This window comes from Fukomys damarensis, unplaced genomic scaffold (assembly GCF_012274545.1).
Source record: "Fukomys damarensis isolate Sample0158 unplaced genomic scaffold, DMR_v1.0_HiC HiC_scaffold_29, whole genome shotgun sequence".
NCBI classification, from domain to species: domain Eukaryota; kingdom Metazoa; phylum Chordata; class Mammalia; order Rodentia; family Bathyergidae; genus Fukomys; species Fukomys damarensis.
The window spans coordinates 9,116,622-9,136,358 of NW_022900941.1; the positions used below are offsets into that span (position 1 = coordinate 9,116,622).

At 35.8% G+C, this 19,737-nt stretch overlaps 1 protein-coding gene across 5 annotated transcripts in view; it reads right to left on the minus strand.

Moving 5' to 3' along the window:
- Positions 1–19,737, minus strand: part of Ptpn4 (protein tyrosine phosphatase non-receptor type 4) — a 173,142-nt gene that overhangs the window by 29,770 nt on the left and 123,635 nt on the right. For all 5 annotated transcript variants that reach the window (XM_010632287.3, XM_010632288.3, XM_010632285.3 and 2 more), the window contains 5 exons: positions 18,786–18,911; positions 16,301–16,459; positions 8,191–8,350; positions 4,604–4,687; positions 4,464–4,520 (listed from right to left, as the gene is read on the minus strand). In XM_010632287.3, coding sequence (XP_010630589.1) covers positions 4,464–4,520; positions 4,604–4,687; positions 8,191–8,350; positions 16,301–16,459; positions 18,786–18,911 — 586 coding nt within the window. The remainder of the gene's footprint in view (positions 1–4,463; positions 4,521–4,603; positions 4,688–8,190; positions 8,351–16,300; positions 16,460–18,785; positions 18,912–19,737) is intronic.

Sequence of the window (19,737 nt, forward strand, 5' to 3'; positions counted from 1 at the left end):
ACACTACTGCTCTTTGAGAGACTTTAGATAAGCAAATTCTTGGAGTTATTTTCATACTACAAAAAAAATTCAAAGAACAACAATTTGTAAGTGTATCCAAACTTACAGAGGATCATAATGAATTTGTCAAGGCAAGAAAAGATGTCCACTCTGCACTGTTAAGTTTTATGAAAAGGAGGCAAGTACCATTCAAACTACTGGTGACAAGTTTTCAAAAAGAAATTAAACATATTATTTCTCAATGTTTCTGATGTTCTGAATTACAGGACACTAAATAAATGTTTTACGATTTTTCATTTGTTTATACCTTTTTGTTGTGAGAATAGCTATAGTTTTGTAACTGATAATCAAGAACATGCACAGCTTCATCTTGCATGGTCACTTTTACAGTCTTATACTACTGTGCAAATGAGGACTGCCTATACTTTACTGACTCAAAGCCAATTATTATTATTATTTTATTTTATTTTTTTGGTACCGGGGATTGAACTCGGGTCCTTGCGCTTGCAAGGCAGGCCACTGAACCACTGAGCTAAATCCCCATCCCCAAAGCCAATTATTAAAAGAAATAACAAATAGAAATATGGGCAGTGTGTTCTGGGAAGACAACAGTGAAACACAAGACAGTCAAGTATGAAGGATGACAGGCCTGATGAAGAAAAAAATCATGGGGCAGGATCTTCCAAGAAAGTGAATGTCCTATGGCAAAGACACAACTACTCAAATTTACTATCAGTATTGATTCCACAAATCCAATAAGGTAAAGTCATTAGTAGAAAAAAGCACTAGTTTAAAAGCCAAGTTGTTCCTCTGCTGCTTATAAAATGTGTGATCTTAGCTACTTGAAACTCTGAAAACAGAATAGAGATATTTGTCCTGATTATTTTACTGAGTTATTATGCTCATTCCTGTTATTTGCTTTATCTCTACTTCTGTAGTGAGGCAGATGACAGATGTTTATAATTACAATTCATAATTCCCTCTGTGCATGAGCAGTGTCGAACTTCTACATACTAATTTAGTTCCAAAATTTTTATAAATGTCTTTGGGATCCCTGAAGTGAGGTAGACTGGGAACTAATAGGAGAAATGTAATGCGTTGTAGCAGAAAGAGGCATCCTCTCACATCACTTTATGAATATTACAGCTAGTAGAAAAGAGGGGGTGACATGTGTGTAGGACAGCTATGAGCTTCTCTTATTGTACCCACTATCAGTAAAGGAAATTCCTTTATATTTTATCCGCCTTTTGTCATATACTTTTTTTTTGTGGTACCAAGAATCGAGCTCTGGACCTTGCACTTGAAAGGCAGGTGGTGACGCCACTGCGCTAAATCTATGGACTGGTCAGATATGTTTTTATTTGAGCTTCATTCTTATCTGGAAAGTCTAGATTAATTATAGGTGAAGAAAAATTTTGTTAGTGCAATAGTCATTAGCTAAAAGTTTATCAGACAGAAAGAAAAACATAATTTAAATTGGGAATGATTCATTTTTAGGTTATCTATTATAAAAGATATTAAAATACTTGAAATCCTAGTTTCTTCAATCACATAAAAAATGTGATTTCTGGGCTGGGGACTTAGCTCAGTGGCACCTTGCCTGCCCTGCAAGTACAGGGTCCTGAGTTCGATCCCTGGTCCCCATCCCCTAAAAAAAAAGTAATTTCCATCTGGTATACTGTAATGGTTTCTAAGTTAATAAAAGACTTCAAAAATGATAAACTCCTATTGCTCTGTAAGCCAATGTATGGAACATGGTTCTATGCTGCAGAAGGGAAAATTTATCAAAATTTACATACTTAAAAATAGAACTGTAAGTATATTTACAGAATGTTCCTGAATATCTTTGACCTAATTAAAAAGTATCCCTGCTTACTTGAAAACATTCACCGCTCAGAAAGACCAGTATTGCTTTTGTGTTATTCACTTAGTGTTACCACTTCCATACAAATAAAGTATTATCTTTTCTAATTATAAAAAAACACATTTGCTGTCATAATTCAAACAAAAAAGGAATATACAATAAAGTAAAAAATATCAACACACAACTCCATTGTCGAGGAGCAACACTAACCTTTTAACATTTTCTTATATGTACACAATTTTATATTAAAAAACTGACAAACATATATAAAGTACAACTTGTATTTTAAAATAATACAATTCTATGGGCATATTTTCATATTTGTATAGAACTACAAAATCACCTCAAAGAAAGGCATAACATTTTCACCAACTCTCATAGTGTACATTTTTATTTTACTCAATTTCACGCTATAATGAACACTCATATAAGTACTATGGTATTCTAGTTCACATATTTCATCAGGAGCAATTCCTAAAAGCAGAATTATCTGATCAAAAGATAATTGATTTTAAAATTTCTACTTTAAATGTTTGTTTTTAGAAAAGTTATAAAGCTGGGCATGGTGGCGCACACCTGTAATCCCAGCTCTCAGGCTGAGGCAGGAGGATCACTGTGAGTTTGAGACCAGCCTGGGCTACATAGTGAGTTCCAGGTTAGTCTCAACTACATAGTGAGACCCTGTCTTGAAAAAAAAAAAAAGTCATAAATGACAGTTTCCAAGTTGGCTTGTCTATGAAGTTAGGAAACCATTTGTATTCCTCCATACTACTGCCCTGTCTCTAGAGGCAACAATATTTTTTAACATTTTATCTTTTTATATTTATCTCTATCTGTAAATAACATCACCCTTTTCTTTTTTCTATATTAAATGTGAACTTTCTACATGACAGATTTAGCAAATGTTTATTACTTCATCTATAGTCCCAAACACATACATATTTCCCATTCAATAAATGATTTTAGGTTGTCTTTTCCAGCTCTGTCCTTTTCCTTCACATGCACCTTATGAACCCAGTAGTCATTTTATGTATAATATCTTAGTCCCATCTCTAAAAAAATCGTTGAATTTTTTCAAACAAGGACATCTGATCCAAGTTGGATCTATTAAAGCTTCACATCTTATGACATTACAATTTAGCCCAAGAAGTTTAGCTACTCTGGTTATTAAGATGGTAACATAAATATCTGGAAGTTATCAGTAGTTGTACCTATCACTGAGGACAAAGGATTAGTGGTACGTAGTTGTACAAGTTCTTTTCAGTGGAGATTTAAGAGTGACAATCCAGTTTGAACATGTATGTGTGTGGTGGTGGTACTACAAGGATTTGGCTTAAAGCTGCAACTAGTATACTCATTTTATTTAGACTATGCTTAACCTGAAAGATGAAGCTGATTCAAGGTACAAACTGGCCTTCACTGAAAGAAAAGAACAACTGCATAAAATGACAAGCAGATAGTCTTAATGACTTTTAAAGTTTCTTTAGAGTCTGACTGCATCCCTGTTCCTGGCTTTTGTGTGATCCCTCTATAGCTCTCTGATAAATTATGTATTTTTTATTACGATGGGGTATTCCTTGAGTACCTCGTTACTTGGACACAAAGTCCTAAAAAAAAACAGAATCGATACTACATTATCATCATGTCCTTGATCAATCTTGATTGTGGTTTTCAAATCAACTATGAGGTTACTGCAAAATAGCCCAAGAAATAGTTGGCATCTTTCTCTCTCTCTGTCTTTCTTTCTTTTTTTGGTACCCGGGATCAAACTCATGACCTTGTGCTTGCAAGGCAGGTGTGGTGCCACTGAGCTAAATCCCTGGCCCAGAATCTTTTACTTAGACTGCTGGATCATGCTTTCTTGCCAGGACAAAGACAGTTAAAGGGAGCTTAAAACCATTTAGGTAAGAAAAATATAACAAAACAGGTTACAAAATAACATAAATGGAAATCTGAAAGCAATATTGCTACATATAACAGCAATAAAAATATTGCACCCATAATCAGTTAAGAACTGTCCTACAATAGACAGGAAATACATGACCGTTGAAGCTGAATGATGAGTAACAGGATTTATCACAATAGGTACGGGGGTACATATGATGTTTTCTCTATTTTTTAACCACCCAGGAATGTAGTAATGAGCCACATACCCTCCTCTTTTCTAAATTTGGAGATAGGCCTTGAACTAACAGCAATCATCCTGCCTCAGCCTCCTGAGTGCTGGGATTACAGGCATGTACCAACAAGCCTAGCTTATTTTGTTGTTTAAAGTGGCTGTTTTGGGCCAGGGATTTAGCTCAGTGGTGCCGTGCCTGCCTCACAAGCACGAAGTCCTAAGTTCAAGCCCCAGAACTGGGGGGGGAGGGGGCTACTTTGATAGAATCTGTTAACACTTTGGAAGCACTGAAAGTTATAAATAGCTTCTTTAAAAGACAGAATAAAAACTACCTTCCCAGCAATTTAAGAGATCTAGACAGCAACATTTGATACTAGATTAAAAAAATGATCAAAGACTTTCCTTAAACTTTTAAAAAAACAACAAAATAAATACATATTCTTGAAAACTAAATCTACTTATAAAGATTGAGTAACTCACAGGTGTTCCTGGTGCCACTCGGGACACAATTACAGGCATCTTCTGATCATATCCTCCCTTGATAAGAGAGTAAGTATTAAATACTGACAAAATAAGACATTTAAATGTGAAAACTGAGTACAATATAAATTCCAAATTACCTTTACATTAAATCCAAATCTTCCATTTTCATCAGGTTTCATTCTGATTAGAACAAGATTATCATGCGGAATACCACCATTAGGCTTGAAAAGACAAAACATAACTTTCTTCATTTTTAATCCACCCTTCAGATATACATGAAGCATGCTATCTGTATAGTTGTATTATATACAATATGTAAAGAATCATCATTCTGTTTGAATTATTAATTCAGGAGAGTACTTTGAACTCAGGACCTTGTGCTTGTGAGGCAGGTACAATGCCACTGAGCTAAATCCCAGCCTTACGACAGTGCATTTTTTGACTAATAACTTAGAGATACATGTTTTCTATGCTTTCTACCATTACTTTGGCAAGAAAATAGGCAAACTGAAAGCATTTGCTGTCATTTGCATTTCCTCTCATCTCATTTAAATACTCTTGATTTTCATCCTCACAACTGTTAATTAAGTACAACAAAGATTTTCAAATTGCTAATTCCAGTGTGCCCTTCTAGGCTCTTGTCTTCCCTGACTTATCTGTAGCCTTTGACAAAGTTAGTCACTCTTTCTGTGACTTCCTTCACAAAAGTCCTTTGTGATTTTTTCTTTTACCTTTCTGTCTGCATCTTCTCAGTTTCCTTTACTATTTTTCCCCATCTCCTTTATGTTTACAACCTGGAAGGCTAAAGACTCTAAGTTAAACCTCTTAAACATCTACATACACTTTCTTGGTGATTTGTTTTGAGTGATTTTAAATATCTTCTATATGCCACGAGCTACCCATAACTAGTTCAGATCTCTCACTTCGTCCATCCAATCATACACCCAAATTGTCTTCATCCCCAAGCCAACTCCTAATAGGGATCTCAAACTCAACATGTCCCAAATTGAGCTCCTGATACTCTTACCTTTACCTGCTCCATCTTCAGTGTTTTACATTTCAATCATTTCCAATTTCATCCTTTTAGCTGGTCAGGCCAAAAGCACTGACATTACTTGATTTCTCTCTTATTTCATATTTTATTCACTGCCATATCATGTGAATATGTCAGAAGAGTCAGTTCTCATTTCCTGTACTGCCATAATCCTGGTCTAAGTCACCATTCCTTACACCATTCCTTACTTGCAGGGAATACTGCAAAACCTTACAACCAGCACATCTGCTTCTGCCTCACTTTCAGTCTATTTTCAATTCAATAGCCAGGGGCTGGGGATTTAGCTGAGGTTCTGCCGCCTGCCTTGCAAGCACAAGGACCTGAGTCTGATCGCCCGTACCAAAAACAAAAACAATTCAACAGCCAGAAAGATACTATTAACGTGTAAGTAACATCATGATACTTCTCTCCTGCGATATGTCCATTTGCTTCCTCTCTCACTCAGGGTTAAAAAGGAAAATCCTTACAATGGAAGGCTTGAGGACCTAGCTTATCTCCTCATTTGCTCACATTCTTCTAGCCACACTGTCCACTGATGTTCCTTGATTATATCCATCATAATCCTGTTGCTATAGTTTCAATATGTTGACCAAAAGTTTGCATTTGAAAATGAACCTCAAATTCAGAGATTAATAGTATTTGGGAGGTGTGACCTTTGGGGAAAAATAAGATTAGACAAGGTCTTGAGTGTGGGGACCCCGTGTGACAGCATCAGTGGCTACGTAAGAAAAAAAAGTTCTGAGTTAGCATGCTTGCTGTGCCTTGCCATGTGATGCCGTGTTATGATTCAGCAGACAATGGCCCTTATCAGAGGCTGTACCATGTTACTGGATTTGTTAGCCTCCAGAATCACGAACTAAATAAAGCTCTATTTTTTATAAATTACCCAGTCTGTGTTATTCAGTTATAGTAATGGAAAACACTCTATGACACTAGCTTTGTTCCTGCTACTCTTTTAGCTCTCTTGCTTTTCCACAAGACATTTACATAGCACATTACTAAGTTCATTCCTTGTCCATATTATACAATCTAAAAGTGCAATACTACTGAAATTCTCTAATTCCTGCTTTATTTATATGATGTAATATTATTATATATTTAAATTGTTTAATTTATTTACAATTTATCCTCAGAATATAAGTTCTTTGAAGGCAGGGGCTTGTTTTCTTCATATGTTATTTGATAAATCCCCAGAGTCTGTGAAAAATGTATGTATGCACACTGAGGTGCTCAAAAGTAATTTTTGAATACAGAGACAAATTATAAATTTTATAGTAGCAGGGACTAAAACATGTCTTACTCATCTTATATGTCCATTTCCATCAATCAATGTGCCTAGCACTCAGTAGGAGCTCAATAACTGAATAAATGCATCAATAAATGATATGTTTGAGTCACCACAGGTAGTATTAGAGTTGTGATTAACTTTCAGTTCTGATCTTTTCTTGATATGTCCGTGGTAGTGGAGCAGTAAGTGTAGGAGAATAGAATGGTTGCCTTTTGATTTTCAACCTCAGATAATGCAAGAGGCTATGATTGAAGAAACAAGACAGCAATGAGTACAGTGGCTACCAAAGGCACGCCAGTATCTGCTGTGGACCTGCCTCTCTTAGGATCTTATTTCACCTTGATGGCTTTTAAAATTGCTGACATTACCTGTACTTATTTGTCTTTCTAGTTCTTCAAGAACAGCGATTCCTTACAATAAACTGATAATCTCACAGTAAATCCACTTGAGAAACCAATGAAAATTGATAAAACCACAGTACTCTAACAACTTACCAGTTTATTGGAGTTTTAAAAGTATATTCTCTAAGGCAAAAATACTAAAACAATTCATAATTTTGTAAAACAGAGTGATCACACACACCAAGAACCTGTATTCAATTTCAAAAGACTGATGAAATATTAAAGTCTCTGCACTAAGGAATTATATAGCAAGATTGAGAGTATTTAATAGATTACCAGTATTAGCATTTGTTCTGGAAGTATAGGTATGTTATGTAATACTGAAATAAACAAAAATTTGTCAATAATTTAACTTCTAGGGCCGGGGATTTAGCTCAGCAGTTCGGTGGCCTGCCTTGCAAGCACAAGGACTTGAGAGTTCGATCCCCAGTACCACACACACACACACACACACACACACACACACACAAAAAAAAAAATTAACATCTAAAGCAATAGCCATTTTGTAAATGAAGCTAAGAGGAAAACTCCATAATTGTGATACCTAAAAAAAAAAATTAACTTCTAAAGCAATAGCCATTTTGTAAATGAAGCTAAGAGGAAAACTCCATAATTGTGATACCTTATACAACAACTCATGACCAAAGAATATGACAAAAAAGCGAAAGTGCTAGCTGGGCACAGCAGTGAACACTTACAAACCCAGCCACTCAGGAAGCTAGGCAGGAAGAGAACAAGTTTAAGGACAAAATGGGCATCTTCACAAGCCCCTGTCTCAAAATACAATTTAAATGAAGAGCTAACTCAGTGGTGGAGTGCTTGGCTAGCATGCATGAGACTCTGGGTTCAATCCTCAATACTGTAAGTGAGCAAGTAAAAGAGAAAGTTGTAATTTACAACTAAAACATGCTACAATACAAAATGAATTGCACTTAGAGTTTAAAATCTTGAAAAGTGAGAATATCTGAAGAAGCTACTTACAGTAGACTTTTCAGGGGAAGATGGAACATCAAACGTTTCATTCGTGTGGTTTTCCAGATCTTGCTGAGACTGTGAATAATGAATTTGGTTCCAACTGTTTTTTTTAGATTGTTTGGGTGGTAAAGCTGGAGGCTGCCCATCTTCAGGAGTTTCTTGTGATCTAGATAATAAAGAGGGAAAGATTAAATTTTTATAAATGATTTTTAAAAAATGGTATTTATAATGCAAAGTAGATAGGCTTTAAGTACCATATTTATTTTTGAGTACTCCTTTTTAATAAAAAATTTCTTGCCTTTAAAGTAACAAATCTGATTTCCTGCTTTACTTCAAGGGCATTACTATAGACATTTATTAATTTGCCATCACACTGCACATCTTTCCCCAAAGATTTTTCTGAGGTTTTCATAGTGAACTCACTGGTAGCTTGAAAATAAGAGAAATCAAATTGAGGACTAGAGTGTTCCAAATGAAACACTTGTATGGTCTATAAAAATTTAAGTAAGTGGTCTATTCTCTTTAAGATGGCTCATGTGAGTAATGAACTCATTAATGTGACAAGGATGAGAAGAATGTTGAGTTGATCAATGAAGAGACAAAACTGGAAGAAACACTGTAAGGTAATTTAACCCAAATCCAATTAACATTATAGAAAGCATATACTGCAGTTTTGTTGGCAGGAACTGACACAGAAGAATTACAGGAGAAATTTTAAGTTAGAAATTGTAGCTTCTAAGAACAAGCATAATTTAGAACATTACTTGTATGTTTTCCACAAAGGCCAGAAGGGGGAACCAGTGATTCAATTTAGGAAGTAAGCAATTATTATCTGTCTCAGATGGCAGGAAGTCCTTAGGGGAAATGAGAAGATTACTGTTTCACTGAGGAGGAACAATAAGGGAGCTGACAGCTGCTATGCCACCCCACATGGCTGCTGCTGTGTATTCAGACATTCATTTCATCTACTGTCTAATCACTTTCATTGACTCACAACAGACACCTAACATTCAAGCTATAATGTTTCGAGAAAGTAGAAGTATATTAGAGTTTTAAAATATTCACCACCTTCTCCTGGCTGACAAGCAGGCTTGGCCATGGGACTTTAGCCAATGACATGTGGATAGAAATGGTATATGCCACTTTTGAAAGGACACTTTAAGAAACATTTAAGATCATGTTTCCCCTGCCCCCAACATGCTTGGTCACGAGTATAGCCTTGTTCCAATCATAAGTGCTGTTGCTCTGGGTCCCAGGATGAAGATAATGTGGAGTCATAACTGACCCACAATGCACAAACAAGGTAAGGAAGAGATTACCTTTGTTGTTTGAAGTCACTATAATTAGGCTTATTTGCTCTCACAGCCTAATTTCCCTAAGATAACAAAGGTGACTGGAGGACTAACTCTTGGACACATTCTCCCTTAATAGAGGAGGTGTGAACCTTTTTATAGAGGTTGGCTCCTAAAGGCCTGGCAGATATGGAGATCAACAACGAATAGTGTGATCATATAGATACCTAGGAACATTTCTCCCAAGGAAATCCTGAAATGCTCTCATCTGGCATAAACTATAATCACTAAATAATTAGCAAGTACAGAATAATACTTTATCTACCTAGAAATTTGCAGAGAAGTATTCAGTGCATAAGTGTTGTAAATTCTGATAAACCTATGAGGACTGCATCAGCGTATATACCCCTTCTTTTTAGCAGCAGCTTTCATTAGATCTGGCCAGGGATTGCAGATGCCACACATAGCAGTTTTTAACGTGCTATTTTTCAACTGCCAAGAACCCAAACCTCTAAGGACCAATACAGGGTATAATTTTTTAAATGGCGAATGATTAAAAACACTTATTACAGTAAAAGACATATCACTAATAGCCCTTAAAACAGTCCTGCTCATTTTGATCGCATGCATCCCATCGTTCTCGCCGGTTTCCGAAACACTTCAGGAAGTCCACTTTCATGGCTCTTTTTAGTTGTGCTTTCCTGGCTGCCTAGATGTCCTAAATACCTTCAAACTGTTTAACTTTCATGATCATTTTGACTTTGTGAAAGTCAGAAGTCACGCAGTGTCATACCTGGTAAGTAAAATGATGAGAGCACACCATAATGTTTTTACAAGCCTGCCCTTCCACTGGATGGGACTCAGCAGCAGATTCAGTGTATTTTTACCTTGTAAAGATGTTCACAAAAGAGGACTTCCAGAACTGCTTCAGAAAATGGCAAGAATAATAGGTTAAGTTTGTTTCAATAAAGGGGAGTATCTTGATGAAGATTAATGGCAATGTGTCTTTTACTGTAATACAATTTTTAGTTCAAAACATTTACCATACATTTCAATCACACCTCATACCATATGTACAAGTGTTTCTAGTCTAGACTAGAAACTTCAACCATAGCCATATATGAAACTATGACAGATCAAAATGGACATTCGTTGGCAGAACTTCACAGATTTCCTATTACTGGACAAAAAAGTTTCTAAACATTATCACTGGCACCACACATAATAAATAATAGTATCTTCCCCTTATGTAGGCTTAAATCTAACCATTTAAACAAGATGATTAGAAACTTGTTTCTGGTTGTGCACACAGTTGTCAAACTTAGGAAGTATTTAGCCTCAAAATCAAAGGGCTGTGGGAATAGGTAGTATGAAAGTTGAGATCAGATAGAAACATACGCAGAGAAACTTGCAGTGTTTTTGATCTGGTTTTGGGCCAAACATAACACCAAAATAGACAGTAGGACAAACTCAGGCCTGATCTACAATGGAATATGTAAGTAAGCCAAATCTTGTTGGTGTAACAGTAGCAATGTTCAATTACATGAGAGGAACAACACTGACATGGGATTTTGCCAAAACTGTTAAATCAGTGTTTCTGGGAGGTAGAGCTTAGGCATGTATTGTCAAAGAAGCCCCTGAGGTCATTTTTATTGGGCACTTCTGGTTAGAAATTACTGTCTTAGAACAGTGCCTGGAACTTCATGGGTTGTGAGCCAATTTTGAACAACACACATTTGTCCCATGCATTGTTCTTATAAAAACTATGTGAGTTGATGACAAAAATTACATACAAATATGGATTTTCACAATGAAAAATATGGAAACACTGTAAAAATAAAAGGTGGGGTTCTTGCATTACCAATTGGAGAAAGCCAAACACAGTGGGTATCATTTGATAGGCATGGGCACTTAACCTACATAAATACTACCCTGGGTTACTTGCCAGACTCCACTAAGTACTTGATAATAACCTCTGCTTAAACATGCTGTCTTAGTTTCTTTTCTCTTGTTGCTGAGACAAAATACTTGATACAAAGTTAAAGGGGAAAGGTTTATTTGGCTTACAGTTCATAGATGGTTCAGTCCATAATCGGCTAGCTCCAAAGAAGAGTGGCAGAGGGGCAACAGTTCATGGTGGACGGACGGTGGCAAAGCAGCAAGGGTCCTTAATGGTGTCTTTCTGCCCCTTTTATCTTAATCGGACTACTTAGGGTAGGTAGCACTTGAGCCCTTAATACTAGTGCCTTTTTGGCCTGGTCCCACCATAAATCAATCACACACTCTAGTTTCAGCCACTCGGGGGGACATCTTAACACAAGCTATAACACATGCAGATAGGCAGAAAGACATAGATAGGAATGGAGGCCAAGTATGTAGAACTCAGCTTGGGATTTAAACCAAATTCTAAAGAGAAGGTGAGGGAAAGGGAGTCCAGACACAGACAGTAGTAGGAAATGTAGTAAAACTGGTGTTCAGGACACAGGTTACCTGAACTCTGGTAGTCTTCTATTAAAAGTAACTTCTCACAGACTGATGATTACCTCTGTAAGTATCCTACTTGCTCCTGATAAGTTTGTATGGGGGCCTTTTATACTCTTTGTGCTTTCATAGTTTTCCCCTTTTACATTTCCAACTTGAACAGCCAAAATCTGTTCACACACACATATGCACATACACTAAAGTCTATAAAGATAATCAAGGGTGTCAACACAGATTCTTCAAATCCATATACCGGTTACAAATTACATTTCTAAAGTACTTTCCAAAAGTATTAATGAATAACTTCCTTCTTCATATCTAAAGCTGAGCTGTCTGTGTGTGTGTGTATACATACATTATTATTATATTATTACACATTTGGGCCGGGGATGTAGTTCAGTGGTTCTGCTGCCTGCTTCACAAGTACAAGGTCCCAAGTTAGATTCCCGGTATCAAAAAAAAAAAGATTATTGCACATTTAAAATTTAAAATAATGTTATAGCTGGAGATTCAGTTTAGTGACACTGCCTGCCTTGCAAGCACAAGGTCCCGAGTTCGATCCCTGGTACCAAAAAATAATAATAGTAACAATAACAATGTCTTGAAATAGATCAGTTCTTTAACAAACGTACTACTTCTATGTATACCCACACATTTGTCAAGAGTATCGGAATGAAGAGGCTGTGGAAGAAATCTTACAGATGGAGACAACTGCCTGGATTTATAGGGGGCAACTAAAAAAGAACTGTTAGGGCCGGGGATTTAGCTCAGCGGTTCGGTGGCCTGCCTTGCAAGCGCAAGGACCCCAGTTCAATCCCCAGTACCAAAAAAAACAAAAACAAAAACAAAAAAAGATTTGTTATTGAGAAAGTTAGAAATGAAATCCCAAGGTTTTATTATTTTAGTTACTTAAAGCAAACAAAAACAAAAAACTGTTTCTTGGTAGAGACATCAATATAAACTTCTCAGGAATAAGGACTATTCTCAAACTTCTCTAAGACACACAAGCCTTGCAAGCAAGGACCCCAGTTCAATCCCCAGTACCAAAAAAAACAAAAACAAAAACAAAAAAAGATTTGTTATTGAGAAAGTTAGAAATGAAATCCCAAGGTTTTATTATTTTAGTTACTTAAAGCAAACAAAAACAAAAAACTGTTTCTTGGTAGAGACATCAATATAAACTTCTCAGGAATAAGGACTATTCTCAAACTTCTCTAAGACACACACCAAGATACCATGACTCATTTAACTACAATCACTACTGTCATACCAGTCTTCACTTTGCATTTAACCTAATACTTTGCTTATATTACATTAGATAGAGAAAACTCTGGTTTAAAGCTTACATTTTGACCTTTTGCTTCATTTATACTGATATTTGAGAGTATTTCAAAATAAACATCATTTTTCAGGTTGATTACTAATCAATACTTTAGACAATTTTTAAAAATGCATATTAACCCTCAGGGATAGGATTAATATAATTGAATAAAATTGGCAATGTCCAATCATTTTATTAGTAGGAATTTATTCCAGAATAGGACTCCTAGATTTGAGACTCTTAGTTTCAAACAAATCCAAAGTCCCTGACCTTAGCTGCCAAATGCAAGTCACAGAGACTTTAGACAGACAAGGATGGCAGGTAAGCATACTATAGTAACAGCAGCCCAAAGATCTATGTTAGTCTTGCTACCATGAATACAGCATCTAAGGACTCTTCTGAGTCCTTATGGCTCAACATCTCCTTTTCATGCAGTCTCTTATATTTTTTTTTCATTTCTTTATCCCAGAGCAGCCTTGTATTTGCAGGGTTCACAATACATTGCTAGATTTGATCAAGATTAAACTGGGAATTGGGAAAAGCTGAGTTTACAGATAAAAGTTATCAATGCTAGTAGTTGAGAGGAAGCAAAAGAAAGGCAAAATGTGATGTCAAAGTAAAAGGACTTGAGGAGGTATGGACAAAGCTGTGAGGAATCATTAGGAAAGACGAGAATGGACCAGTCCAGAAAAGAATGGCTCAGGAAAATGGATTTACAAGTGCAGGGTTAGGAGGTCTGCATACAGTTTCTTGTGATTAGAGACCTAAGAATAAAGTTAAGAATGTAAGGAATTCCTCTGTATTCAATCAGACATACTTAGCAGCCCTCCTACCTACCTGAGGCATTAACAGAACTCCTGGGACTTACAAGAGCATATCCCGAAAATGACTATTTTAAATTATTTTGGGGCTGGGTTATAGCTCAGTGGTAGAGCACAGCAACAAAGTCAACCATTCAACCAATCATGCTATTTTGGGTATAAATGGTAATATTTTAAATTTAAATTGTAAAACAGAAACTGTTTTTGTGAGCAGAAAGCAAGACCAGTAGAGACTGGGGCTTTGATACATCCACAATTTAACTGAAGTATTTCTAACTCAATAGTTTAAATATACTTAAAATTAGTAATATGCCAAAAATGTTCTAAAAGATAGGGTGGGGGGAAGTAATCAGGGCTCAAAACATATACTATACAAAATTTACCCACATAAAAAACTTTGTGGGCCAGGCATGATGGTGATGCCCATAATCCCAGCTATTAGGGAGGCTGAGGCAGAAGTATTCCAAGTTTGAGGCCAGCAATGAAAAACTTAGAGAAACCCTGTCTCAAGATAAAACAAGGATGTAGATCAGCACCCCCTGGATTTAAATCCCAGACACACACACACACACACACACACACACACACACACACACACACAGATTAAGATAATTTGATTAGGCCTCAAGAATTACTTTGTATTTTTTTAAAGTTTCAAAATTAGAAAATACATGATTACTAGAAACTGATCAAAAATTTATAATTATAACTTTAAATAAAACATTAGATTTCCAGCCAGGCATGGTGGCGCACGCCTGTAATCCCAGCACTCGGGAGGCTGAGGCGGGAAGATCGCTGTGAGTTCAAAACCAACGTGGGCTACATAGTGGGTTCCAGTTCAGTCTCAACTACATAGTGAGACCCCATCTCAAAAAAACAAAAAAATCAACTATTAAGATGCTAATAAAAAAAAATGGTGCCAGGTACCACAACAGCAACAGAACTTTGCTGTTTTCTGGGTATTATTCTTCTCTTTTTTATTTTTTTAATGAAGTGTGCTGAATGTCTATAATTTTGTTCAGATGACTGCAGAACCTGGAAAAGCTGTTGCTGCTATTGATGCATAACATACTGCTATTATTAACTCAAATTTCAGGCTGAGTTTTTCCTGTTGTAACTGTGTTGCAACCAAACAACCCATCTCTCTTTACCTATCATTCTAACACTCATCTTTTTTTTAAGCCTGATGACATTTACTCTTTTTCCTTCTCATCAATTAATGAATTTTCTGATCTATCTATGAATCTTATAGGTATTATATTTCCCCTCCAAATCTCCCACTTGCATATTAGCTGTACTGTATAATCCAATAAATCAAGACATTAGCTCAGCAGTTCGGTGGCCTGCCTTGCAAGTGCAAGGACCTGAGTTCAATCCCTGGCACCAAAAAAAAAAAAAAAAATGGAAATTGCATATTAGTGTGAATATATGCAGATTGGGCATTAAACCAATGGTACATTAGTACTGAATTAAGAAGACAAATTTATGTATCACTTGGTTACAACAAGAGGTAGAAATAAACTTTAGCAATGAAACGTGTATGCTTTCTATGACTTATTCAGTGTGAAACCCCCTTCACCATGATACTGGGGATTGAATTCAGAGTCTTCACATTAATCTACCTGTTTTTTATTGGACACAGCCACTCACTATTTAAATTGCAAAGTCTAGCCTTGAACTTGAGTCCTCAGTCCCTCAGAGTGCTAGGATTATAGGCATACACCATCATGCTTGACTATGATCTTAGTTTCCCCTTGTTACTTAATTTTCTCAACACTGTCCCTTTATCTTTATGACTCCTTTTCTGAAAAAATTTTAAGAGGAGCTGGGGATGTAACTCAGTACTGGAGTACTTGTTTAGCATAGCATGCAAAAGGCCATGAGTTTCATTTCCACAACTGGAAAAATAATTAGGAAAGGTCTACTTTTCACTACCGTACTCCCTGACCACAACACTACAGCATAAACACAAATATTTGAATGGATGCCCTGAAAGGTAAAAGAATAGCCTGTGACTTGGGGAGAGAGGAAAAAGGCAAAAACTATTCTGAAGGACAAATAAACTCATTTACAAATATATATTAAAAAACAGCACATAAAATCATGTATCAAATATTCTAATTCCCCAGATTATTTCCAATGAAACAATTTGGGGCATATGAAAACATACAATTAGGAAGCAAAATGAAAAAAGGTCTTACGGTGACGATTCCAGAACAATGCTATTAGCTTGTGTTGATGATGGAGATCTCTGATTCACAAAAATTTCACTTGGGGAAGTGCGGACCACATGGTCTACTAAATGACCAACGGAAAATGGTCGTAACCGGGTTCCCTCTTGTGTGAATGTAGAATTTCGGCTAAATGAAAAGGAAGAAAAAGTAAATAAATGTTTCAATTAATTCAGTTGCTAAATTGCTCAGACTGGGATCAAACTTGTGATCTTCTTGCCTCAGCCCCTCAGAGTATGTGATTACAATTATGCATCATCTTGCCTGGCTCCTCTTTAATTCTTAATGATTTTTATTTATTGGAATTTTAACTCCTAAGAGTAGTTACTAAATACCAGGTATTTCTAGCTTTTAAAATGACATTTATGTATAATTACTGTTATTCAAATCACTAATTAGAAGAACTACTTGAGTACTTACTACGCACCACACATTATTCTAAGCATTTTATATGGATCACCTCACTTAGTCTTCAAAATAATAATGTAAGAAACACATCATTATTATAAATAAAAATTTTAGAAGCGGAAAAAGATGGAAATTAATCAAACAGGGTCCAAATGTACAGTGACTCGGAGGTCCACTCTCATACCCTCCCACACTTTACTATCTCTTAGGAATTAAAATAAAACAAAACAAAAAAAACTTTTTTCAGGTCATATCTAAAATTATTTTATTGGGGCTGGGGATTTAGCCTGCCTCGCAAGTGCAAGGACAAGAGTTCGATCCCCACAGTATCCCCCCAAAATTTATTAACCACAACAAATAATCAGAGTTACTGCTAATTAATTACTTCAGTCATTTGGCTTAAATTTCTTGCATCTTCTTAATTTTCTTGTTCTATAAAATGTTCTTCAAACATCTCATGTGTTCAGATATGGGGTTTTTGGAAGGTGACTGAATCAGGGGGCAGTAGACTTATCAGTGGATTGATTCAGTAATGCATTCATAGCTTAATGTGCTATTAAAAGGTGAGGCTTGGTTGGAGGGGGTGGGTCACTTGGGGTGTGACCTGGAAGGTTGTGTTACTATCTCTGGATCCTTTCTCTTTCTGGTTCCATCCTTCCTCTGTTTCCAGCTACCATGAGGTAGACAGCTTTCTTCTGCCATGCTCTTCTGTCAAGATGCTTCTGCCTTAGAGCCAGCCAGCCATGTATTGAATCCTCTGAAACCATGAGCCAAAAAAAAATCTTTCTGCTTTAAATTTTGCAAGGCAGGCCACCAAACCGCTGAGCTAAATCCCCAGCCCTTCTGCTTTAAATTTTGTATGTCAGTTATTTTGTCCTAGCAATGGAAATGCTGACTAATAAATACATCACTATAAATGTTTAATGGTGCTAGCAAAAAATGGAGAAACAATGGCTACAAAAGGAAGCAGAAAAAGACATTTCTGAAATTTTTTTCAAACAAGCTGATAAGCCTTTGTATAGTACATACACAGTGTTTTATTAAGAAAATTATTTAACAATCTGCAACTGGCAAGATAGAAACTACTGAGTCCAATTTTTCCAGCAGTAGGGAAGACACTTAAGTAATAAACTTCTGTGAACCAAACTGTTTATACACATACTTTATGTCTAACATAAGTTTATTCTTCAGCTAACATCCATGAGTGACTTAGAGTCTAAAGTTTAGTGCAAATTTACTGAATATTAATGTGTATAAAATATTTCTAAAAGAAGATATCTTCAAATACTATATTCTCACCCAAAGTCAAGTATTTTATAAATGAATCTGTTCTAACAAATAAATTAATATTATATACAGTAAACTTGTTATTATTCCAAAATTAAGATACTCAACATCTTTGACTAGGATAAATTTATTGACTTATTATCTACACTAAAAACATACAGTTTTCATGAGAAATGCTTGGCTAATGCTGAATCACACACTTCTTTTTAGCATAGCTATAGCTAAATTTAGGGAACTAGAATTGCAAATCCCTTTTTCTACACCACAGAAGTGGTATAGCCATGACTGGGAAGGAGTTTTTAAGTAAGAGAATCACAACCATTTGCAAAGCATTTTCAAACAATTTATGCTCCTTTAAAAATTCTTTTGGGGATTGCTTCTTGGTCTTTTGGCTAAGATCAAGCATAAAAATTCTGTTGCAAAACCACATGGAAAAAGATTATGGAAATAACAATGACATGAGATTTAAAGTTCACTAATATCTTTATTTATTTGCTGGAAATCTTTTTTGTGAAAGGCAACTGTTGAAGAAAATGAGGGTCCGTGTTCACTGCTCTACTCTCTCATTCCCCAGGACTATTCCATGCTATTTTTCCAATGAGCAACAAGAGAAGATGAAGTAATGCTCTGGAGCAACAAAATTCATATTTCATCACAAGAGTTAAAGCTTTACACATATTTATGTTCATACTATGGAAATATACAGCCAATTATTTAGAAATTAGCAAAATGAAGACCTGATACCGTAGGTTTTACTTACTGATTAGGAGTTCCAGGTGGAGACCGTGATGGAAGGCTTTGTGTTTCTAACCTGTCATCAGATACTGAATTTCTGCTTACTACTTCCCAATCCATTAATTTCCGTGCCATTGGCTTACTTGGGGATCTGCAGAAATATTTAAATAATATTTAATGCTATGATTTTTATACCCCAAACTACAAATCCAAATATTTGTTTTAACTGGTCATTTTCTAGACAGTCAATTACATTGTTATAATTAATATTCCAGAAATGAATTCATCTAGATGTTATTTACCAAATATCCTAAAAAGGGACATTTGCTTTACATGAAGTAAGGTTAAACAAGCTATAAAGAACAGGATAGAGAATAGGAAGTGGAAACTAGGAGAATAAGAAAAGGAAACAGAAAAAACAAAGGAATGGTTTGTTGGTTTGTTACCAAATGTTTTCTCAAATCTTATCAGTATTATAGATATTGCCCCCATTCCTATTCTAGAGTACTATCTGGAACTCTATTTATCTTGGGATGCACTGAAAAATTCTTACCATAGTATCTTCTGTTTTTTTTGGGTTTTTTCTTTTTTTTTTTGGTTTCTTGAGACAGGGTCTCACTGTATAGTGGAGACTGACCTGGAACTCACTATGTAGTCCAGGCTGGTCTAGAACTCACAGCGATCCTCCTGCCTCAGCCTCCCAAGTGCTGGGATTACAGGCGTGCACCACCATGCCCAGCCACCATAGTATCTTCTGAATGTCTTTAAATCCTGAACCTTTTCCTCAATGAGGATAGGACAAAAATGACAATTGTGCTTATTATATATTATTTATAATTTTATTTATAATGTTTTTCTTCTTTATAAAAGGTCAGTAGAATAGTTTTCTTTTTGTTTGACAAAAACATTTTGGAAGGTTAACTGTTCTGTCTTGTGGTGGGGAGAAAAAGAATGTTTTATTTCCCATAAATATTCTC